Source organism: Drosophila suzukii, chromosome 3 (assembly GCF_043229965.1).
Source record: "Drosophila suzukii chromosome 3, CBGP_Dsuzu_IsoJpt1.0, whole genome shotgun sequence".
NCBI classification, from domain to species: Eukaryota; Metazoa; Arthropoda; class Insecta; order Diptera; family Drosophilidae; genus Drosophila; species Drosophila suzukii.
Window position 1 is genome coordinate 17760589 of NC_092082.1, and position 22432 is coordinate 17783020.

The 22432-nt window shown below is 37.0% G+C and overlaps 2 protein-coding genes across 5 annotated transcripts; both read right to left on the reverse strand.

Annotated features, from left to right (window-relative positions):
* Positions 1–185: 185 nt before the first annotated feature.
* Positions 186–3845, reverse strand: LOC108014591 (girdin). The gene has a single exon (XM_065864338.2). The coding sequence runs from the start codon at positions 3735–3737 to the stop codon at positions 186–188; it is 3552 nt and encodes a 1183-aa protein (XP_065720410.2). The 5' UTR covers positions 3738–3845.
* Positions 3846–4086: 241 nt separating this feature from the next.
* Positions 4087–21489, reverse strand: rdgC (retinal degeneration C). Of its 4 annotated transcripts, XM_070996359.1 has the most exons (13): positions 21375–21489; positions 12419–13152; positions 8723–8850; positions 8415–8496; positions 8191–8315; positions 7962–8129; positions 7705–7908; positions 7214–7363; positions 7080–7145; positions 6838–7023; positions 6046–6453; positions 5825–5924; positions 4087–5763 (listed from the first exon to the last, which is right to left on the reverse strand). In XM_070996359.1, the coding sequence occupies exons 2-13, from the start codon at positions 12684–12686 to the stop codon at positions 5408–5410; spliced, it is 2241 nt and encodes a 746-aa protein (XP_070852460.1). In that variant the 5' UTR covers positions 12687–13152; positions 21375–21489; the 3' UTR covers positions 4087–5407. The 4 variants fall into 4 exon arrangements, with proteins under 4 accessions (XP_070852460.1, XP_036671553.2, XP_036671550.2 ...); XM_036815658.3 differs by lacking the exons at positions 12419–13152; positions 21375–21489 and adding an exon at positions 9669–10025; XM_036815655.3 differs by lacking the exons at positions 12419–13152; positions 21375–21489 and adding an exon at positions 9350–9501.
* Positions 21490–22432: the final 943 nt, after the last annotated feature.

Consider the following 22432-nt stretch of genomic DNA (forward strand, 5'->3'; position numbering starts at 1 on the left):
AATGAAAACTATTATATAACCCGTATAACAAATATCAAAGATTCCTTTTGGAGAGCACGAATTGCTAGAATTTATTTTTTTTTGACTTATAAGACATACGGATTTGAAAAGAAAATGAATATATTTTATTTTCTTCTCAAATTCGCATGAATTAATTTGATAACCTTTAAAATAATTGATCTTCCTTAAAAACAAGTAATTGATTTACTCTCCTTCGGAAAAGTTGTGGAATTACATTTCTTGGGGAAAGTAATCGACCTACTTTCACAAAGGAGAGTAATTGGATTTATTTTCTTTGGGAGATTAATTAACTTTCTTTCTGTGCTAAAAATTATAGTCCTGCTCTCCAAAGAGTAGAGTTCTTTTTTGCTGAGATCATGTAAACTAATAGGTCCAGTTCTATTGGGTTGATCAGAAGGTACAAGGGGAACTGTTTTTTTAACGGGTTCACTCTCAGTTGCAATATTTGCTCGATATGCCAATAATTCACGTCGTCTGTGTTCTTTTCGCATCTCCTCCAGAAATGGTGCTTCCTTTTCTGCCGGATTTCGTTTTATGGTTCGACACATAATGCAAGCGGTTTTTCTTTCCGTGGGTATTACATCTTCAGTCTCATCATCGGCTTGTTTTGGCGTTAGTTTGGGACTAGTACTGGTCCTTTTACTTACATTTAAGCCCTTTTCTACTGATATACTTATCTTCCTTTCATATATTTCTGTATAGGGAAATAACAGTAAGTCACGGTCCTCGATTCCCTCAAGATCGATGTCAAGAATTGAAGACGTATCGGTATGATTTCCATCTTTTTCTTCGCGATTTAGATATTGCTTTACCCTCTTCAATCGCTCGTTGTACATTTCCGTGGACATACCTGATTTCGTACTTAATTTCCTGGAGACAGAGCCATACCTTTCCAAATAGTTTCTGCGTTCTTGTGATTTGCGGTATCCTAAAAGGACACTGCCTGGCCTGTAAGGATTCAGATTACTTACATTACGTAAATACTCATCGTATTGATAGTCTGGTGCCATTAAGCCCTTGTTATATTGCTCATCGATACTGTCATAACTTTCTAAAGAATTTACTGGCGTAGCAGCTGATGTTACAAGCCCTGTGGGCGACTCTTCATCATTCTCCCTCGTTTTAGTTTGAGTTGGGCTATCCACTGATATTAGAGTTTCTTTGTTCATATACATCTGAACCTCTCCGTTTTTATAGATGCTAATTTTACTCTTATTTTCCTCCATTAAAGAAGGTTGAAGAATACTGAAAGATTTTGACCTTAAATAAACGGTTGTCTCATCTTTGTTGTCTCCGAGCTGCCCAATGGTTCTACTGGGTTCTTGTTGAAGGTTCCAAGTTCCGCTGTCTATATACTTTTCGCCGTTTTCTTTCAGCTTTTTGGTGTCTGTAGATTTTCCATCCTTTTTGCCCTTAGCCTTATTACCCTTTAGAGAATTGATTTCATCTGGAGGAGGATTTTGTACAGTCGCTTTTCCGTCGATAGAATGCCTCTTCTGCTTCCTGATTTTACGGGATTTCATTTTTTTTGAGACAGTAGTCTTGTTTTCTGTGGCTCCTTGCTTTTCAATCGTTTCATTCTTTTCGATGTTTCCTATCAGCTTGTTAGTATCAAGAGATCTCTCCTGAACTTGATTGAATTCCAAAGTGGAACGTTTTGTAATAAAGGATGTCGATATCACAGAGTCCGAATCTCCGTTTGCATTTTTACCACGAAAAATATACTTATCTTCCGGAGCAGGAGGTTGTGTAACCCTTTCCTTTAAAAGTTCAGTTATGGGACGCATATTGCTTAGTATATCGTTTGCCTTGTCGATTTGCTTTATAGATTTTTTCCGATTTTTTCTAGTCTTTTTGAATGTATCGTAATCTTTATGGATACTTTTTAAAGGAGGTTTGACAACGGGGACCTTGCTGTTTGAATTATTAACTCTCTTTACTATTTTTTCATTGGCGTCAAATTTTTGTTCACTGTTAGATCTTTTGTGAACCTTATGAATCGCTTTCAACCGATTTTTTGCTGTTAGAGACGCGTATCCTGATTCAGCAGTCGAGTCTTTGGAATGCCCTTCCTGCTCACGTATTTTATTATATCTCGTTTGAACCCTTAGAATCTTTTCTTCATCTTCTTGGAAGGCATCTTTTGAAGAAGTGTCTGTCTTCACTGTTTTTTCTTTAAAACTTTCTTGATCCTTTTTTGTTGCTTGGGGTATCTCGCGAACCGTCGTTTTAACAGGACGATTTGCAATGGGAGACTTTGATTTTGATAAATTAGTCGTCCCGACTGACTTGACTTTGAATATCCACTGGTGCTTTAAGTGCTCCACTGATCTTCCTAGGAAAAAAGGATCTGTCTTATACGATTCCTGTTTTAAGTTTTCATTCCTTTTCTTTCCCATTTCTTTTGTCTCAATATTTCTTTCTTGAATCTTATAAATCTCAATCTTAGGGCGTCCGCCAAAAATAGATGCCGTTGTTGTCCCTTTCGAATTTCTTCCCCGAACAATATATATCTTATCATATAAATTTTGGTTTTTAAAGGTCTTTAACATGGAGGCTGGCTTTTTTATGGCTTCAGGATTTTTTGTGGAGATTTTCCTGCCTGTTTCTTCTTCGGAATTTCTCTGAAGATCTCTACTTCTTAACCTCTTTCGAACTTTATTAGTTCTCTTTACTTGATGTTTGGAAATAGAAGAACTGGAATCAAATTTAGGGGCAGTCTTTTCGTGATGGATAGGATGTTTGGTAGCAAGCTGGTTTGACCTCAACTCTCGAACCTTTAGGACATCTTTATTAGGATCCTGGGTGGTGGGAACATTTAAGTTATTTTCAAGACTTGCATTGTTATTATCTTTTTTTATACTTGTCTGTGCGAGTCTCTCTCGGCCTTGTAATATATCATTGAAAGTATGTTTGGTAGTAAGCGATTTTGATCTTAACTTCTGCGTTGACCTATGGGCTTCTTCTTTTAAATTTTCATTTTGCTTGTTGCCTCTTGTTGGAAATTTTAAGGACTCTTTCTTGGATGTTTTGGATTTAGATGACTTCGGTTTATACTGACGGCCTTTCGAATTCGAAAGCTCATTGGTTTTTTCTCGAAGTTTATTGATATATATAATTGGATAATTGACTTTAGATGATTTTGGGGTTGATCTATCAGTTGACTTGAGATGTTTGCTCTTAATCTCCCTGTTTTCAGTTGGGACCGGACGAATTTTATAGACTTCTAACATAGGAGGTTGCTTAGTAAGAGAAATCTGTCGATTTGGAGACTTTTCATATTGTGGTTGCCTTTTGTTTTTAATGTGCGTCCTTACAATATCGTATATGTCATTGTAAATGCTGTCGTTTTTGGAATCACGTTTAAATTGGGCATCATTATTTTTATATTTATATCTGGAACTATCTTCAAAATGCGGCTGATCTTGACTGGCTTGAAGAATTTGATAGAAGGTATTTTTCTTCGCTGCCTTTGTGTTACAACTTAATGCACAGCATTTTTTCTTTGGGATCATACAGGATGCAGTTCCGGCTAAAGGAACTTCCGGAGGCGATCGAACCCTTTTTCCCTTACAGACGTCCTTCTTTCGTTGGTTGGTTGGCCAAGCAAGAGTGTTTTGATCTAGTTTCTGAATGCTATACAAAACATTCGAGATGGAATTGGGGAGATATTTTGCATTTGGATTAATAGGAATGGAAAACTGTAACCTCTCCATAAACAGGCAATTTCGATAATAAAATGTTTGTGGTCTAAAAAGTTATATTTTTTCTATATTTCGATAAATTTGTATACGATTTACAGCAATTTATTGCAAAAGTGAAATTAGCTGCATAGGCTTACTAGGTATAATTATGATTCAAGAACCTGTACGTACCTTTTGGTAGGAAGGATTCATTTACATTCTTAGATTAAAAGCTACATTCTGAACATTAAAAAGAATTTTCCCGTTCAATTTTACTCTTCTCCTTTCGGTAATATAAATAATATTTACAATATTTTTAGTGTCTTCCCCTTTTAACGAATATTGAATTATAGCTCCCGCACCAGAAAAAATCTGAGTCGTGTATTATTCAACATATTTATTAATAAAGTTCCTGGAAAATATTTTGTCTATCGCTGAAATGTGGCTCAAAATACAAATAGGGGACAGGTGCTTCTTATAGATATAGAGATATACATTAGAATAATGTTAATTGATGACTAGCATAGTGTGTTATTATTTAACTGCCAACGATTGGCTAAATTAATTGGTCCTGTAGTGCCTGTTTAGAAGCGTTTTTGTTTTTAGTTTGTCATAGGTACTCGATTACGATCTTTTAAATACATTACTTGTTTATTAGGTAGGAGCCACTACATGTCTCTCCGGAACGACTTATCCTAAGGTAACTTTTATATAACTGATATCAGGGTTTTTATTGCGTTGCATTGGTTAAACTTTTTCGTGTTTATAGTAATGACAATTTGAAAACTAAAAGTTGTGATGTGAATTTGGCAATTTGTGATGTGAAGTTGCACTTAAATACTTGTGCCAAAGCATGGTTCTTGTGAGGTATGTAATTAATATCATTTATTATAACTATCTTTAAACTGCTTACTTACTAATTATACTTTATAAAAAGCATGGTGGTTCAAAAGCATTAAACTTGTTAAGATTTCAATTTATGTTTTCAACGTCATTTTACTTATATATTAATAAAAATTTAAAGCACTATAATTTTATGTAATATTGCACAACATAATCGTTCAAAATTAATTATGTTAAGAGAAGGAAAATGTCTTTTAATAGAATGGTTTTTTAGTTTACAAGTCATTTTTAGAAAATTCTAGAACTAGCTGTAGTATTCAATAAAATTTAAAGTTGATCCCTTGGGCAATAACTTTGTTAGTTAGATGAACAATTAATATGTATGTTTTAATGCCTATATTTAAATATAAAGCGTCTGATATTTGGTTTAATAAATTTGACATAACATTTTTGTCCAACACTATCGTTTTCTTAAATCTCTTTACATTTTAAAGTTCTTTATTAATTATGTCTGAATATAGCTTATAAAAGAGTGCATTATAGATTGTTATAACTATATATTATTTAAATCAAAAGCGTAGGGGAATGGCCATAAAATTAGCTAAGAAATGTTTTGACATTAGCAGTATGTTTTTTCTTTTGCAGAGATCTCATATGTTTTACCTTTAGCTCTTTTTTTATATTTGTTAATTTTTATACGTAAATGTTAACATTCGTTTGTAATTCATTTTATATATTTAATAGGTAACTTAAATAAAAACGAATGTGCTTTAAATGCTTAACGTGGAGCAAATAAAATCCGTATTGAAAATTTTATCCAAAAACGTAAACTAAGCTAGTTTCTTAATAGTTGGGTTAGCTTAAGGCTTCTTAGGATCAATAACTTTAGACTCGCAGTCCGTGGGATCGATGTCGTGTTCCACAACCAGCGTATTTTTTGAGATCTTGTCGGCCAACAAAGCCACGGGATCTGAAGCGGTTTTAGCTATGGCCGATCTGCCAGTTGAACGTCTCCTTATATTCTCATCCTGCTGTTCCTTCCTGTGCAGATCACTCAACCTGAATGCCTCCAGGAACTCGTTTAGATCCACCTTACCATCTCCATTAAGATCCATCATTCGGCATTTCTCTAGCATCTCTGCCTTGGAATAAGCACCTGGCATATGTGCCACCAGTAAATCAATCGCAGTTTCAAACTCATCTAGTGTTATTTCGCCTGAGAAATATAATACTTATTATGAGGATATTTACGAGTATTAAGATTTCTTTGACCATACCAGAGTTATCAGCATCAATGATATTAAAAATAGCCACCAAGCTTGCCTTGTTGGCATATAGAGCGTCCATTACTGACATGCCGTCAGCTTCAGCTTCGAGCTGAAATAATAATTCAAACAGTTAGTTAATATAGTCTAAAAACTTGGAGCTAAAATAATAAACTTAATTTTTCTCTCTGAATGGAAATATATACTTTTTGTAACATGAGGTAACTACTTACTATTACATCCGTGTCCAACAAATCCAGTGTCCTGTTGTAGTTAACCTTCTGGCTATCTGTTCCCGGAGCCAGTTTGTCGCGAAGGAGTCGCCAGGGCAGTCCCAATTTGGTGACCTTCTCCATCACCTTGCACCAGTTTGAAATGGATATGTGACCACTATCCTTGGGATCGTACCTCCTGAACTCGTCCTCCAGTTCATCTCGGTGATCACGCATACGCACCGCCAACTCCTTGAGCGCCGAACTTTCCACAATGCCCATTCGCTGTTTGAAAGACAAACGCTTTGTTTGTGATGCCGCCGATATATACTGAACAAAATGGGGCATCAGCTGGTTATTCAGGCGGATATAAGCCCCTTTGTTGGATCCAATGGCATAGTAATTCGAGGCCGAAAAGATTGTGATTATCTTTAAATATAGTGGACAGAAATATATAGAATTAGAAGCGGTTCAAAACGGTCATTTAATAAACTTTCCATGCCACAAAATTCACTCAGTTGGCACATGTCACATGTCCAAATTAACTAAACAAAATCAATACACTTATGGCCGCTTGTAATAATTATTATTCAACCGCAATATGCCCATTATCCTCTTAATTCACTATGCATGTAAATTGGAAATGCATGGCTGACAGGTCAAAGTTGTGGGGGGCTCTGAAACGACCACCTCAATATATTGGCAAAAATATACCTACTTATGGGTATTACAACGTTCTACTTTATGCAAGAAGTTCCGTATACTTTTAGACTTTTTATATAGGTAATATAGTAAAGAAAAAGATAGACCCACCTTGTTGTCATGCATAAACTCATGACCATTGGGCTTGCATTCGTGGGACCGAATGACGTAGCTGAGTCGATGTCGCTGGAGGAAGTTGTCGGTCACATCCGGACCAAACCAAACACCAGCTCCTCTTAGGGTGTTCGGAACACAACCCATTGTGGCCTGTGGATCGCTCCACATAATGTCGAAGATCTGAAATAACAACTTATATTTATATATTTCCTATAGGTGATATTAACCAACATTACCTGCTGCCACTCGGTTTTGTCCAGTGGCTCACCATCCGTCAGTGGAGGCCGCAAAATAGACACATACTGTAAATGGGTGAAATAAAATGGTTAAATCATGTTTGGTGGATTGGCATTGGGTGGAATAAATTTACCTTTCCCCTGTCAATACTTTTGATAAGATCTAGGCTTGTGCTATCCGAAAAACCTCCGTGGACGATTAACACTCTGCTATTAAGCACGGAGCCAAGGGGAAGCCATCGGTAGACCTCGTCGATAAAGGCCAGAATACGCTTGTGATTCCGCTACACATGGAAAAAATGTAATATTTAATTTAGTCATCATCATTGTTAAATTCTTAACTGTTCCCTATAACATATTATTATTACAGATTAATTATTTTCTTTAATATTTTGATATTTTCTTATATTTTTTAAAAGTATTTACATTTTGACTAAAGTAGAATTTAATAGCATTAAAGATAACGACTTGAACTTTACATAGTAATATTATTACGTAATATGTGATGCTAATATTAATTGTCTATAATAATGTTTTCATTATTTTCATTTCTTTATAAACAAATTGATAATCATTTTTTTCTGTGTCGTGATGGCCTGAGTCTCTTAGAGGCTCTATTACTTACAGGGTACTTGCTTTCCACCTCCCGAATAAATCCATAGCGGGCATTCATGACACTGTCCTCGTGGTTTCCGCGGTTGAGGAAAACTGCATTGGGGAAAGCCAAATAGAGTGAGAGGAGCAGCAGAAGGACCTCCAAGCCCCGTTTGCCCCTGTCCACAAAGTCGCCATTGAACACGTAGGGATTGGAAGATGAAGGAAGACCGTTCTGCAAAAGATGATTCAATAATTTTTACCAGCTATGAGGAAAGCAATCCCTACCTTATGCAGCACCACAAGAAGATCGTCCAATTTTCCATGAAGATCCCCACACACCGTAACTTGTTGGGAAACAGCCGTGGACACCGGGGAAATATTGGGCAGCTGCTTTAGGGATTTGGCAGCCTCGCGTAGGATTAGGGCCACATATTTTGGATGCAATCGGTTTCCCTACAAAACAAAGCATTTATATAAAATTGAAAAAATAAAACCTTTGTTTTTTATTTCCTACCCGTTTCTTGCGGAAGACGTCAATCAATAGATCGATATGGTTTTTTCGTATTGGCAACTCAATTTTGGCATTCACAATGTCTCCAAACTCTTCAACGAGGTCGTCTTTATCATCCAGTACGGAAACTAAAGTCAAGGATATTATATTTAGAAACATTTATAATAATATTGTATTTAACAATAAAAGACATGACATTATGGGTTTTAGGGACTATCCAAACCCACCATGAGCGGATCCTTGGTACTGATTCTTCCTGCCCGCAGCCTGGGGCATGTGCTTAATGAGGTCATTGAAGAATTTGTATAGCTATGGGAAAACAGAGGGAATGAAAATAAATTAGCAGAGAGTGGGTCAACAATGCACTTGCGACAAAGTTTCACGGCTGAGTTGATTGCTATCGACTTTTGAAACTCTACAAATGCACTTGACCGACGTCGTCGAGGGTTCTTTTTGTTTTATGGGTCTCTTAAGCTCTCTGTGGCGCCTTCACCTATATAAAAGCCTTATATATGTCTTGTATATATCTACTCACCTCAGCCTGGTCCTGTTCGCTGGCATACTCCAGGTTCTGGAAGATCTGCCAGTTGCAACGCCTCTGCATTTCGCGACGGGCCTGATGCCTGCGATACCATTTCTGGATAAATATTGCCGCTCGGATGGCTGCAAAATATATGGGTAAGGATTTTAAGGCTTTACTTCATGACCAGTAAAGTGTTTTATGAGGGGTCTAAAAACATCAAGGGCAACCTGCATGGGGCAAGTAATATGCAACATTTTGAAAGTCTTTGTTATGGCCAATAAAGCCACTAGAAATTTTCGGCTGCCAAGTTTTTCCCCCTTGACATTTTGGACTCGGTCGCTTATTACTCACAGTACAGTACACTTAACGAAATATATACACATTTTAATCAGGGAATTTTAATCGGGTCGGGATTCGGGGTGCGGGGACTTGGGGATTCGAAATGATTACTCCCACAAAGTACTTGCCGTTCTCATCCATTTTGATGCAAATTTATTCGTCTGCTATTAACACAATGCTGAAAACGTCAAAGACTGTGGCTGGGGAAGGGGCTTTTCTGGGGGTTTTGTTCGGGCTAACAACTGATTAACATTTACGCAGCTATAATTATTTTTTAGCCGCTTTAAAGTCTTTACACACTTGTCTCTAGATCTGGTGGCGAAGGTGGCGCTCTATTCTTTTTCAAATTTATGCAACCCATAAGACAGGGCTTTTCTCAACGATTCGACATCCGCTGAAAACTTCGTTTCGCTTGTAAGTATTATATAAATCGGATGCACGGAAATACCGAACTGAAAAGGATTTGACAATCAATATTCAGGCTCTTTTCTTAAAGTTTTATCTCAGAAAAAAATGTAAGTCACAACAATTCACTAAAATCCTTTAAAACCTGAACAAATTATTAAGCATAGTTAAAATGTAAACTTATTAAAACCGTTGTCAAAAAAATATTAACTACCCATTAAATGTCCTTTAAATCAATTATCTCGGTTGTTTGAGTGTCACATTTGTTAAATGGAATGCTCGTTAAACTTAATGGCCATTAGTCATCTCAAATTTAAATTACAACAAATTATTAGTTTTTACTCGCAACGAATTTTATTGAATATATCAAGCAATTTATTTTAATTGAACGGTTATTATATTCCACTTTTGATAAACATCAAGTACTAAGTAATTATTCCACTGGCAGCACAATTTAAACGACGGTTTTTGCTTATAAATGCGAATTTATCCGATACAAAAATCTTCAACCACGAACTGTTGTGTCTGACATTTTACATTTGTCCGTACACACTTGAAACTAGATAGACGACCGACTGGAACTGGAACCTAAAACTGCTCATTTCGTACGCGATACCCACGGCCTGCATTCAGTTTTCTTTGGCTCAAATGTTCTTTTTCAACTTTTGCCACTCACACAATGGGACAAGTAGCGTGTTCTGTTGGCACTTTCAAATGGGAAAGCAGAAAAAATGTCCTAAGGATGCAAAGTAGATATAAAATGTTTTGTTTATAAAATTACCCTTTATCACATTCTCAAAAATACTAGAACAAATTATTGGGAGTCGTATCCTTTTTAAGTAAATTGATAAGCTACAGTTACACTCCGCCGTCAAATACTTTAAAGACAATTAAACATTAATTTTCTGAATTTTAGATAGATTATTCTTGATATTCTGGATAATAGGTTCTTTGAGTCTGTACACAGAGAGAAATATTCAAGTACGTTATTCTTGAATTGAGAACATTCGTTCTTGAAAACCGTGTATGTAAATTTTGGTAACAATGTTCTCAATATTAGAACAAAATGGTGAGAAGAGAAAAGTTAAATTGAGTTTATTTAACAACTTTTTAATGAGTATACACTACTGGCTGGACTAATAGTTCAGTTGTTGAGATATGCAATGTATATACCGCCAATTCAATTTGATTTAAGCTTAACAAAAAAATTTACAACTTCAAAAATGTTGTCGTTCTTTGTGTAACCTTAGAAATACTTTCTTGCGACTCCAATATTATTTGCAGCAACTTACATTGTAAGGATACGTATTCCTAAAAACATTGGATATCCTGTTTTTGCTAGCATCTTTGTCGAAACCTTCCCACTGTGCTTTCCCCAATTACCTACAAAAACTCTGGTCTGGGGTGATGGTAACCTTTCCCTTTTCCAATTTGCGTCCACGTCCGCGTGCTTGTGGGTTAATTTCTTGCTGCGTGACTGGCTGAGTCTACTATGTGTTCATATATATATAGTGTATGTTGGTTTATAGTCGGGTTTTCACTAATAGCCAGCTGTCCAGCCAAGGCGGCTGCATGAGGTTTTTTTTTGTTTGTTTTTTCCTTTGCTTATGTCGTGTCTCTGGCTTTTTAGATCCACCTGAACCGTTTGTATAGCAAATTGGAACAATAAATAAAGTTAGCGCAAGCGCCGGAACACCAGAACAGACATACTTGGCCAAAGCAACTGAGTGTTTCAAAAAGCCGGGAAAGGGCAAATGCAACTGCAGTACAAGGTCCCCAAAAGTCTTTACTTTGTAGCCGACTACAAAAACCCAAGTTTTACCACCCAACGCGAATGTTAAACATAGTAATAAAGTTGCTCTTAACCCACTTATTATGTATTCCGGCCACATGGTAAACGTAAGTGCTAAAATGTGTCCACATACGAGTTTAAGTTTAGGAAAATTGGCCAACTATCTAAGATTCACAATCTTGTACATGTACGTTATGAACAGTTTATGTTTTAAATAATATAAAGGTATGTCCGGCATTGGCAAAAAAGGTAAATATTTAGATGCTTGGTTTAAGAAGTGACCTTTTTTGGAAAGAGTTATTTTAAAGTTTATTTTATCTCTATTGTCGTGGTTTGTAGTTTAAGAAATTAAATTTTACAACATCCAAAAAAATTTACAATTGATGATAACCTCATCAATAGTTTTAACTGAAAAATTTAGGCTCCCATATAAAAAATATTTTTTGGATACTATTCTAGGATAGGCCTGGATGTAAAGCTCTTACTTTTAAAAGGGTAATAAAACCAATGGGGCATTTGCCCTGGGAAGCTTTTACTTTGTGAAGCCCAGAGGCCCTAGTAACTGGATTAGGTTAGTTGCAATCGTTGGTTTCATTGTCCGTTTCCCACAAATCCCCTTTAAATAAACCTCATGATTGTGCACAGAAAAAAACAAGTGAGAATCTTCTTTTTTTAAGAATTCGATCCTGAACTCGAAAAACAAAGCATACTTTTTTGGGCTGCTAAGCAAGACCTGATTTCTAAGCCGAAGATGCTTATATTCATTATTCTTTAAGATCGTAATATTTCAGTGATATTTGACCAGATCAGTGTTCTTTCAGTTTGCTTTGTTTTTTTTAAGGAGAGAAGAGTATGTGTAAGGTATGCATTCTGTTCAAAGAATACCTTATTTCTAGCTATTATAGGTACGGAGATTTATTATTGAGCTGCTTATATTTTTTTATATTTGTTATGTTTTTAAAAAGTCGATCAGTAATCTTAAACGTCCGACCTTTTATAGATTTGAGAGATGTATTACTCAATTCGCATAAGATCTCGATAGTTTCTGATCAAATATACCAAACTTGATTGGGTTTCTCGCCATTTCTTGAACTTGCAATGTTCCTATAAGATCTTTCACAATCTTGTTTGCTTCAGGGCTTGATGTCAGGACTATCCATATCTATACTCACTCTTTTCGGCCCTCGAGGCGCTCATGCCCCGGAGCGGCTTGCGGAAGTGCTTGCACCAACCTCGCCGCTGGAAGAGCTGCAGCAGACTGGAGGCCCTGGTGCTCGTCTGCGCGGCGGATGACTGCGGCTGTCCATTGGGGCCCAAAGTCTGCATGCTGGCGCCCACGCGCTCTATTTCCGACGAGCGGCACGAGGAGGCGTCTTCCACGGAGGAGCTGCGCCGCTTCCCGTCCTCGTCGGTGCGCAGGCACACGCAGCTGCGTAGCATTCCGGCGGTGGCGATGTCGATGTCGATGGCGATTTAGTAATCCAAGACGTGACCCCAGTGCCTCCGAGAAGCCACCACCCACCAGTCACCTCACTGGGATCCACACATGGGTTTTGGGTGTGGGTTGCGGGGCCAAGGGGGCGAGAGGTCCGCCTTATGTCACTCGCCTGACAAGGTAATATAATTTGCCCGCCCGGCAGCTCATGGGCCAGCGCCTTGCCTTGTTTGTCCTTCAAATGGCTGTCAGTCGGTGGATGAGGGATGGTATACGGTTAGGTTCTCCAGGGTTCTCGAGGGGTCCAAGCAGTAGCAGTAGTACCTCTGATGGGTCCGACGTTGGCTAGTCGCCCGTCTCCAGCTCTTAATGCAAATTGATTTTATTTTCGCGTAATTTATTCATTTCGCTGTTGCTGATTGCGCTCCTCATATTTCCTTTGTGCAAAATCCGATTCTTGAATGCTGAATGCTAAAGAAAAACACAACGAAAGTGATTTAAATATTTTCGGGATTTGTCTTGGGGAAAACAATAAGAACAACTTTTACATTAGCTGCAAATGAATTATGCATGCAAATTAAACTTGAAATTAGGAAACTGGGGACATTCATTATTGCTTACTCAACCACGATTACACTCGATTGTAATTATTGTTTGTTCTGGTTATTATGTACGGTAGCCCATTTTGATTGTGGTCAACTTGTTTATGTTAAGGCTACAATTACAAGCAATTTGTAGTTAATGGTAGAGGAATGCTAATTCTGCTGCAATTACAAAGCAATTTCCTATTTCTTAGCCAAATCAAAGAAATATAAGACCGTCTTGATCTGATAAAAACAATAAAAAACCCTTGTAAATTCCAAACAACTTTATATCGTTATATAACTCCTTTAAAATAGCATAAGAAGCTGTATATGTTATCATTTCGAACAAGAGGCCACCTAAAGTGCCATAACAATATGCAAATTATGGTATCCCACATCGCCCACGGCGAGACCAAGAAATATAATTCATGCATAGGTGATTACCAGTAAAGGGCAGCAAAACATATGTAAAAAGCCTTGATATTATGTTTCGAATCAATTGACTGCTGCAGGCGAAGGATGGGTTTTCTGGTCAGGACGAAGGAGAGATACACCCTCCTTTTGTCCAGCATTTATGTTTATGTTTCCTTTCTGTGGGGCTGTGGTTTTGCGGTGCTAGAACCGTTCAACCGATACGCGACCACTATATAGTATAGATATGATATGTATACATGCTAGTGCTATATCCACCGGAACGGGTTGTGCCCGAGGTCCTTTGTCCTGTGTGCCTGTCAGCTTCTATGAAGCCAGAGTTCCCTTGAGTGGCTGCAGACAAACAAACCAATTTTCACCAATTGAGCCATAAAGCCACACGGACAGCCACACTCGCAGACAGCTCCCACACCGACGGCAGATCCACCGAGTGTGAAATTAAAATGCTAACCTGTAGCGGCCCAAGGACCATGGACCCAGGACCCATTCGATGGGGCGAGTCCTAAATATAAAGGCAGCGTTAAAGGTGGTACGAGTATTGATTAATCGCTGGAAACATAGTGCCAAATGGAATAGCCAGAAATTTATTTGCCAGAAAAGCGTTTCATTTGCTACTTTTCCCACATTATTTTTCCCCATACTTTCCGGTGAGGCTTTGCAGATGCCACAATGTTTCTTCCGGAGCTTATGTACGCAATGAATATATTTTACTTGCAGAATATTACGTTTCACTACATTAAATTTCACCATTTTAATGCAATTACTAATGGAAGCAGGGACCTTAAATTTAATTGGCCATATAAATATACCTTTGGCTAAGATATAATAATAAAAAGGCGTGCAATTATTTTCTTTAAAAAATAAAATATACCTTTTTACTTTAGTGAATATGTATTCCAAGGTGTTAAATAAATGAGTGTAACTCCCTTTAAACTTTGTGTTAACAAGATTAAGCCAGTTTAAAATATTTCTTACTAAGAAAAATGACCCCATAATTGTCATTAACTAATCCGGACAATAAAAACTATTATAATGGCTTAGAGAAAACCCATTAATTATTCATTTGATAATGTCAACACATATATTTTAAAGCTTTTATCGAGAAAAGAATTATTTTGTCCTCGATTGGCTGGTAATCAAATTATTCTGTGTACAGAAAAATTAAATTTGTGGTACAAAAGACTCGTTATGTTTTTTCCATGTACTACTAAAAATGAAAATATTTAACTTTAACACCATGAATACGAATGTTGTGTAGATTGGTTGCCAAGTTTGTAAACCTCTATCAACGTCTCTTTGAACTCTAATACTCATGCAAATTTCAATTATTACATTCTGTAGCCGAATATTGTGGAACTTGGCTGAACACTTAACCCCCACTCAGCCGAAAAAGAAATTGGCTCCTTACCAGGTAAACTGCTTGGGAATAAAATACAAAAAAGGACCCATTCAACGCAGACATTGCCTGTGCTTTTGGCACTTTTCGCGCGAAAATTTCGTTAGGAAAAATGTAAATGTATCGGGAAAACCAGGCGCGATGCTTTTATCGAAATTTAATTTGTCTAAAGTGAAAATGACTTACAGCTTAAATGGCTTAAATTCTTTAAAGATTTTCGGTCACATTGTTTAACTTTGAAATTGAATATGGCACGGACCCAAAATAATAAATCACATTTTAAGCGTAGGCTGGCTATTTTTTATGGACCAGAAACCATAAATATAATTTAGAAGTTGAAGAAGAAGTAGAGGAGGAATACAACATCGGCTTGGCTTACTTATTTTAATTAGTCTTCACTTGCAAAGCTGTCCTAAAAACGTTAACAAATTCAACATAAATCATTAGGCTGATAAGCTTATTTCTGCGAATTAATAGACCAAAATGTAGGAACCCAACACCAAGTTTTTGCTCAATATGTAAAACTTTTAAATTCAATTTGGCAAAGACTTGCGCAGTCAGAAAATATTTCACTTCAATAAGATGACAAATTCAGCATTCATCTGACTCAGAGAATTAGCCATTTAAGCCAATTAACGCAGTTGGCAATGATGGATAAAAAGTTAAGCTAATTCTGAGAATTCAAAGACCATTTTTAAAAGGCCAATTACACGTCAGCGCTTAATTAAAATTTATTTTGAAAATGTTAAGTATTTATCTTGAAATACTAGAGCTTAACACTTCACTTGATTAACATGTAATGCTTAGATTTTCATTATTATATTATGTTAGATTCCAAGAATTTTTATACAATTTAACACATGTTCCATTTAAATAACCCTTTTTCTAGGAACTTAAATTCCAAAGTATTCTGTTGCTTTTTGGTAAACACAAAAGTCATCTTTCTTGTAACAGCAAATATAAGCCAATTAATGCAGTTGGCAGTGACGAAAAAGGTTTTAGGCCAAGTTGATTGATTCGAAGAATTGCTAGCCCACTTTTAGGTGGCCAAGAGCCAACTCTATTTATTTCAATTACCACAGGCTAGTGGCCAATTTCCGGTTTCCGGTCGGCCGGTCGATGTCCGGATTTCTTGGGTCAAGACAGCTAGATAATGAGATTATCCGCCAGCACATTTGCAGGCGGGAATACGTTATTTGTCCATTAATCCCTTGGCAAAGAGCGGGCAGCAGAAGTTGGCATTTTCAGACAGAAAACGGACACTGGCCGTAATGGGTCCTGCCAACTCATCGAGGTTTTCCCTCAAGTTTCCCCCTCCTCCCCCTCCTGGGCCACCCATTTTCCAGCATTTTCCCCAAGTGCGTGTGTGGAGTGATCAAAAAATGATTGTTGGCCTGACTCAATTACGATAAATTGCACGTCAGCCTGTGTGACAATCAGCAAATTTGCCCGCATTTCAGTTCCGCAAACAACGCTTATGGGGCCCAGCAGCAATTAAGTTAGTATTTACTGAAGATAATGTTTCAAGTCGGAGTCGGTGGCTGCAATAATGTATGGGTAAACAATAATTTCTTTGATATCCCCTATTGATGAGAAAGCGGCCCTTGTGTCTCGCCTTTATTTTCTTTACCTCAATTGACAAAAATATCTAATGAAATAAAAAGGTCTCTTAACAAATCTTTGACAAGGTAACTACTTGATTCATTTGTGATAAAATAAATGTAATGCAAATAAAAAGATACAATTTTACACTCCTTGTAAATCTAAACCAATCTGATTACCTTCGTTAAATTTAATTAAATTTATATTATTGTATCCTCATTAAAAAATGGATCCATTCAATACAGAATAAAAACAATGCATGCACTTTTTCCTTTGTTTTCGGAATTTTGCTCGTTTAATGTTTATTTTGTCAGTAAGCTGAACTGTAATATTAACTCACAGTTTATAAAGCCAATTACGTAAATTAAGATTGTTTTTTATACGCTTTAAACATTGTTAACTGTAAAATGTATATAATGATAAATAAATATAAAAACGCTTCACTAAATTCATTATAAAACAATTTTTTGCATGTACTTTCAACTTTGACAAAATTCACTTTAAAAGCTGCTCGATAAATTCATTAGAAGCGCTAATTTTGCAGAGTGTCTCACTAATTTGCTTTTATTTCCCCCTAGAAATAATTGAGCTAATTATCGGGACTCACAAGGTCAGTCGAGAAATTTGTTCACTCAAATTCTTCGACAGGTAATTTAGTTTTCTACGCTTTTAATTAAGTTGCCGTAGTAAATTTGTTGGAGAGCACGTGTCTGGTAACAGGTATACCAATAGGCTTACAGGTGGGATGCCAAGGACCTGCAAGGACCAATGAACGCATCACGCGTTGCCCATAAAGGTATTCCGTTCAATTTTGCAGTTTTACTACCCAAAGTCTCTTTTGGGGAAGCCCATTAACGGGGCGAGGGTTTTAACGACTTTGAAATGATGTCAGCTCGGATGCTGATGTTCGTCATCGTTAAGGCCCGATTTGTTACTTTTATTTATAAACCAAATTGGGAATTAACGCAGATTGGGCGTCGGCAGCCAACACCTACAGCCATATGGACTAAAAATTCCAGCCAGCTGTGAGAACCATGATTTATTCAACCTAACTACACTCAGAAAAGGGAGAACCTTAAAGCACATTCAAAATATGCTTTATGTTCCTCCTTTGTTAGGTGGCTGGGTGATATAGCGTAAAACCCAGAATGGCTAAAAAATTTAACGAAAGCGTATATTTTAAATATGTATAAGCCTGATTGCATCGTTTATGTGGCGATTCGTTGATGGAGGCTCTGAAAGAAAGCTTTTACTTTCTTTTTATACTTGATGACTGAACAATTTGTGGAGGATGCGAAAGGAAAGGTAACATTTGAAGGGCTGTAAAGCGAGTCTGAACAGGAAAACGTTTATGGCTTTCATGCGATTATGTGGAAATGGACGTCCAGTACTTATATTTGATGAATTGCATCACAACCCTCTGCTGTAGAGCTTTTATCCCAGTGTAGCCGAAAAAAGTGAACAAACGCGGCGGCTTAATTGCCATGGAAAAGTATCTGAATACCGGCCTGATGCCTTCGTTTTGGTTAACAAATCAGGCGTGAAAATGACGGCACCTCGCTCCCTGGGGGATGAAAGCTAAACTGCTTAATTTAATCGATTTTCTTTAAGAGTTTTAAATTTCTTATCTTGTTTGGATAAACGAATGGATGTCTGGGGGCTCTTAATGTGGGCAAATCCGTCAAATGCGGCTTGCTGGAAATTCCTTCCGACGGCCTCGTAATATCCTGCGTGTTATAAGTTTATTTAGCGTAATGGATATAAAATTTCTAAAAATTCGTATTTAACTAAATGGAGGTGATTTCTTATCCCTAAAATATTTGACATCAACATCTTGAAATACCTTGCCTGAACAATATCCCATCTTACTGATAGCTTTGAAATTTCTGGCAAACTCCTATCTTTAAACTCTTAAATTTTTCCTTATAAATCCGCACTTAAACATATTCCCCAAGGAACTTGGTTAATAGCCTTAAGTTAATTGCTTTTTGGTTTCAGTCCGATTTCCGCGGACCGACAATGAAACTTTTGCACAATCAACTTAATTCAAGCCGACATTGTAGGGAGACTCTAACCGCAACTTTGTACCGAATTTAAATGACTCGAACCTGGCATTTCGTGTTAGGAAAACACCAGGAACAAGGCAATTTCAAGGAGCTGGCTTGGCACTGTTTCGGTGACCGTAGAAAATTGGGGATAAGCGAAAAGGAAAGCCATAACAAAAAAAATTAAATCGGAAGTGGTGAGAAATTTGAGGGCTCCTGGCGTGTCGCCCCAAGAAAGAAGCCGTCGGGAATTCGTGCGAAAAAGTGAAAAAAAATAAACTCAACCGAACTTTGGGAAAAATAAACGAAATCACGAATATAAGTAAGTTAAATCCCGAATCCCGAGGAAACAAAGGGAGCGTAAGAAAAAGGCTGGAAATCAAATGCCAAACGTCAACGAGATTTGTTGCCTGTGCGGCACATAAAACTCATTCTCACTTTTACAACCACTCGGAGGTGGGCGGTTGCTAATCTTCCGCCGGTCCGCCATCAATTGGCCCGAATCCGAGTGGGCAGGTTGCCCAAATTATGAGTACGGTTGTGGTGTGGAACAAGAAATCGGGCACAAGGTAAAGGACCTAATAAATTCCTACTCGGATTCAATCCCCAATCCAATTCATACGTGTCCGTTCGTCTGTTTTTATGAACACCTCAATATTTCGGGGTTATTTTTGTGTGGTTACAAATTGCGTTCATGTTTAGTTGGTTGCTATTATTTTGGCAAGCTACGGTTATAGGTATGCAATAATAAACTGGCTTCTTTTAATTGGCATAGAAATTGCCCGTAAGACTCCAGATAAAGTATATTAGATTAATAGGGGTGGGTAATGTTTCTATACATACAAAAGAGGGATTCAATTTAAGGACATACCAAAAGTTTGTAAAGATGCACTCAAATCTCATTATATCTAATGAAAAGAATAAACCTTCTTAAGAAACTAGAACGTATGAAAATGCATTAAAGACAATTTTGAAAAGATATTTTAATGATAATGGTTGGAACTAACAATAAAAAGCTTTCTTGTTTTGATGCCAAGTTTACTTTGCCGAAAAAAATGTCCAAAAACATAATTTTATTAAATTGCTTCGCCGACACACTATAAATCACGAAACATTTCAAGACACGAAGAGTATTCTTTCGAAATTTGTGCACACTTTAGAAGCCCCCCGCGTTTATTTACATTTTTTCCTCAGTCTGCTCGGCTAAGTCTTTTGTTATTGCTTTTTTGCTTGTTTGTTTTAAAAACACTGCACTTTTCTGTCCTCATTTTCCTAAAAAGTTCGACACTGCCAAATGGCAGAAAGATAGGTCAGAAATATACGTACTTATATCTTAACATAATACTTGTCGGGACTTATACACACTAAGCAAACAGCAAATGGATAAATGGATTGTACAAATATTGCGTTTTCTCATGTGGAATACCAGATACCATAAGTAATTCATATGGCAAACACCTTTGGATCGTAATGGAATCGTTTATCTATTATTAATTGGCTGCATGTCTTGTTATTTCGTCTGCTGGCTGTCATCACCTTTCATTTTTCTTTTGTTGTTATTTTTTCCATTAAACCATTTCTCCTGCTTGGACTTGTTCTTGGCCGACATCAGTACATATTTAAAAATTCATTTTTACACAGGGAAAAGTTTGTTTATATAAGTATTTTTTAAATATTTTTAATATTTTCTTAGAAGATCTTTATTTTATTTAAATATAAGCAAGATATGCACAGTAATGTTTTTGATAACTATGACTACATGACTGAACGAAATAATAAATGTAGATTTCAAAGTTTTATAAATTTTGCAAATAAAATACATATTATAAAAACTGAGAAAATAAATCCTATTATTAAAAAGAATAAATATATAACATCTTTTTATGCATTGAATTATGATTATGAATCAACGCGGCATATGAAAAAGTATCTATCACGTTATAAACCATTAAGAAACTAATCTCCTAGAAATAAGGTTTCCCTCAACAGGTAATTTTAAATTGATTAATTTTTTTAAAAATATATCAGATTTATTTTTTTTAGGTGTACAGATGATAGATGTACTATTTATATGTATGGAACGTTTGGGAATGCATGTTCTTTCGCATACAGTATTTTCGAGTGTCTCTCATGCGACGCGTCGGTCGATTTCAGTTTTTTGATCCCATTTAATGCAGGGAATTTGTTGGTAGTTTGGAGACGACGCACAATATTGAAGAACGCGAAAATCCAATTCGGTTGGAAAGTTTTTGCTGACACTTAGGATATGCCGCCGATGCAGCACATTCAGGACTATTCCGTTTCGGCGGCACAAGTGGCCGTAACGTAAAGGCGTGAGCGTAAACAAACACAGAAATTTCATCGGACCAAGAAAAAGAGATAAACGGCGACGGCAGAAATATACGTATACGCCGAGTATGCCATATAGAAGGCGGCAAAAGGCATTAAATGAAGCCACACACAAAAATGCTCGTGGTGACAGATATAACCAGAAACAAAAACAAGGGAAAGGGAAAGGGGGGACCAAGACCAGAACCAGAACCACAACCAGAACAAAAACCAAAAGCATATGCTGCCATGGATCGGAAATAGCGCGTACTGAGCGGAGAGCATTACGTATACGTACGGGTGTACGGATGTACGGATGTACGGGTGTGTCGCGTTCCGTTATTCGGGCGACCGTGGCGCGTGGAATACCGTTACAAACTGAACGCAGGCCAAAGCTCGGAAATCCTTTTTGGCCTCTGCCTCAGTCGCTGCCTCGGTCGGCGTCGCCGCCGACCTCTCGCTCTCTCTTACTCTCACCACTTGCCGCCATGCTGCCGAAAGCAAAACAAAGAGCGATGGCCGCATCAGCTGATTGCCCCGTTTCATTGCCATTCCTGTTCATTTTGCAGCGGAGGCTGCGCGCGGTTCTCTCGCTCTCTCCCGCGCATTCCGAGTACACTGAAAAAAATGGTTTCCTGCCAATAGTTTTTCCTTTAATGAAGTTAGGCTATTAAAGGTAAAACTTATTTACATATTAAATATGTACAAATTTTCTTGGGTTTGAGAATTTGACCATTAAACAAACCAATCTAAATCCTTCCAATTTCCAATATATGTCATGGAAAATATAGATCCTTGAAATTACATTGAAATTAAATTCCATTTAATTTAAGCCGGCTGCCCATATCATAACTTGAAGCCTTTAGAAATAATAATGGTTATTCGACTTATAAAACTGGAATAAATCAAATGTAAAATCATCATAATTCTTCAAATTTTTTCAATTTATTTTTTCTTGAACACTAGAATTTTTTCTCTCTGTGTGGTTGAGAGAGCGAGCAGAGCAGCGATGCTAATCCAAAGATGCCAAGTTTGATAACGTCCCTCGTGTTTGCATTTCGAATTTATGATATGCATCTTCAGCTAAAACTTCAACCAGACGTGCCGGTTGTGTTGAATGATTAAGAAAAAAAAACAGACTAAAAAGAGGAACCAACAAAAAGCCATTAGGTCTGAATTTATCCAGATTGAAGGAGTTCTTCTATAAGAGAAACCTATTTTAGTTTTAACACTTACCGCCAAAATAGTAATTAAAATCAACGTATTTTGTATATTTTTGTTTGTAGGAGTGAGCAAGTTATTAGATTAAAATAAAATTATAAGAAACAGTTAAGGTAAATCTCATATTATTATACAAATACATC

Bases quoted from the DNA above. Each gene is read 5' to 3' on its own strand.
- LOC108014591 (XM_065864338.2), bottom strand. From the start codon at position 3,737: ATGGAGAGGTTACAGTTTTCCATTCCTATTAATCCAAATGCAAAATAT.
- rdgC (XM_070996359.1), bottom strand. From the start codon at position 12,686: ATGCTACGCAGCTGCGTGTGCCTGCGCACCGACGAGGACGGGAAGCGG. The intron at 8,851-12,418 runs GTGAGTATAGAT...TATATTTTGCAG, and splicing joins CGCCTCGAGGGCCGAAAAGA to CCATCCGAGCGGCAATATTT. The intron at 8,316-8,414 runs GTGGGTTTGGAT...CCTTGACTTTAG, and splicing joins GTACCAAGGATCCGCTCATG to TTTCCGTACTGGATGATAAA.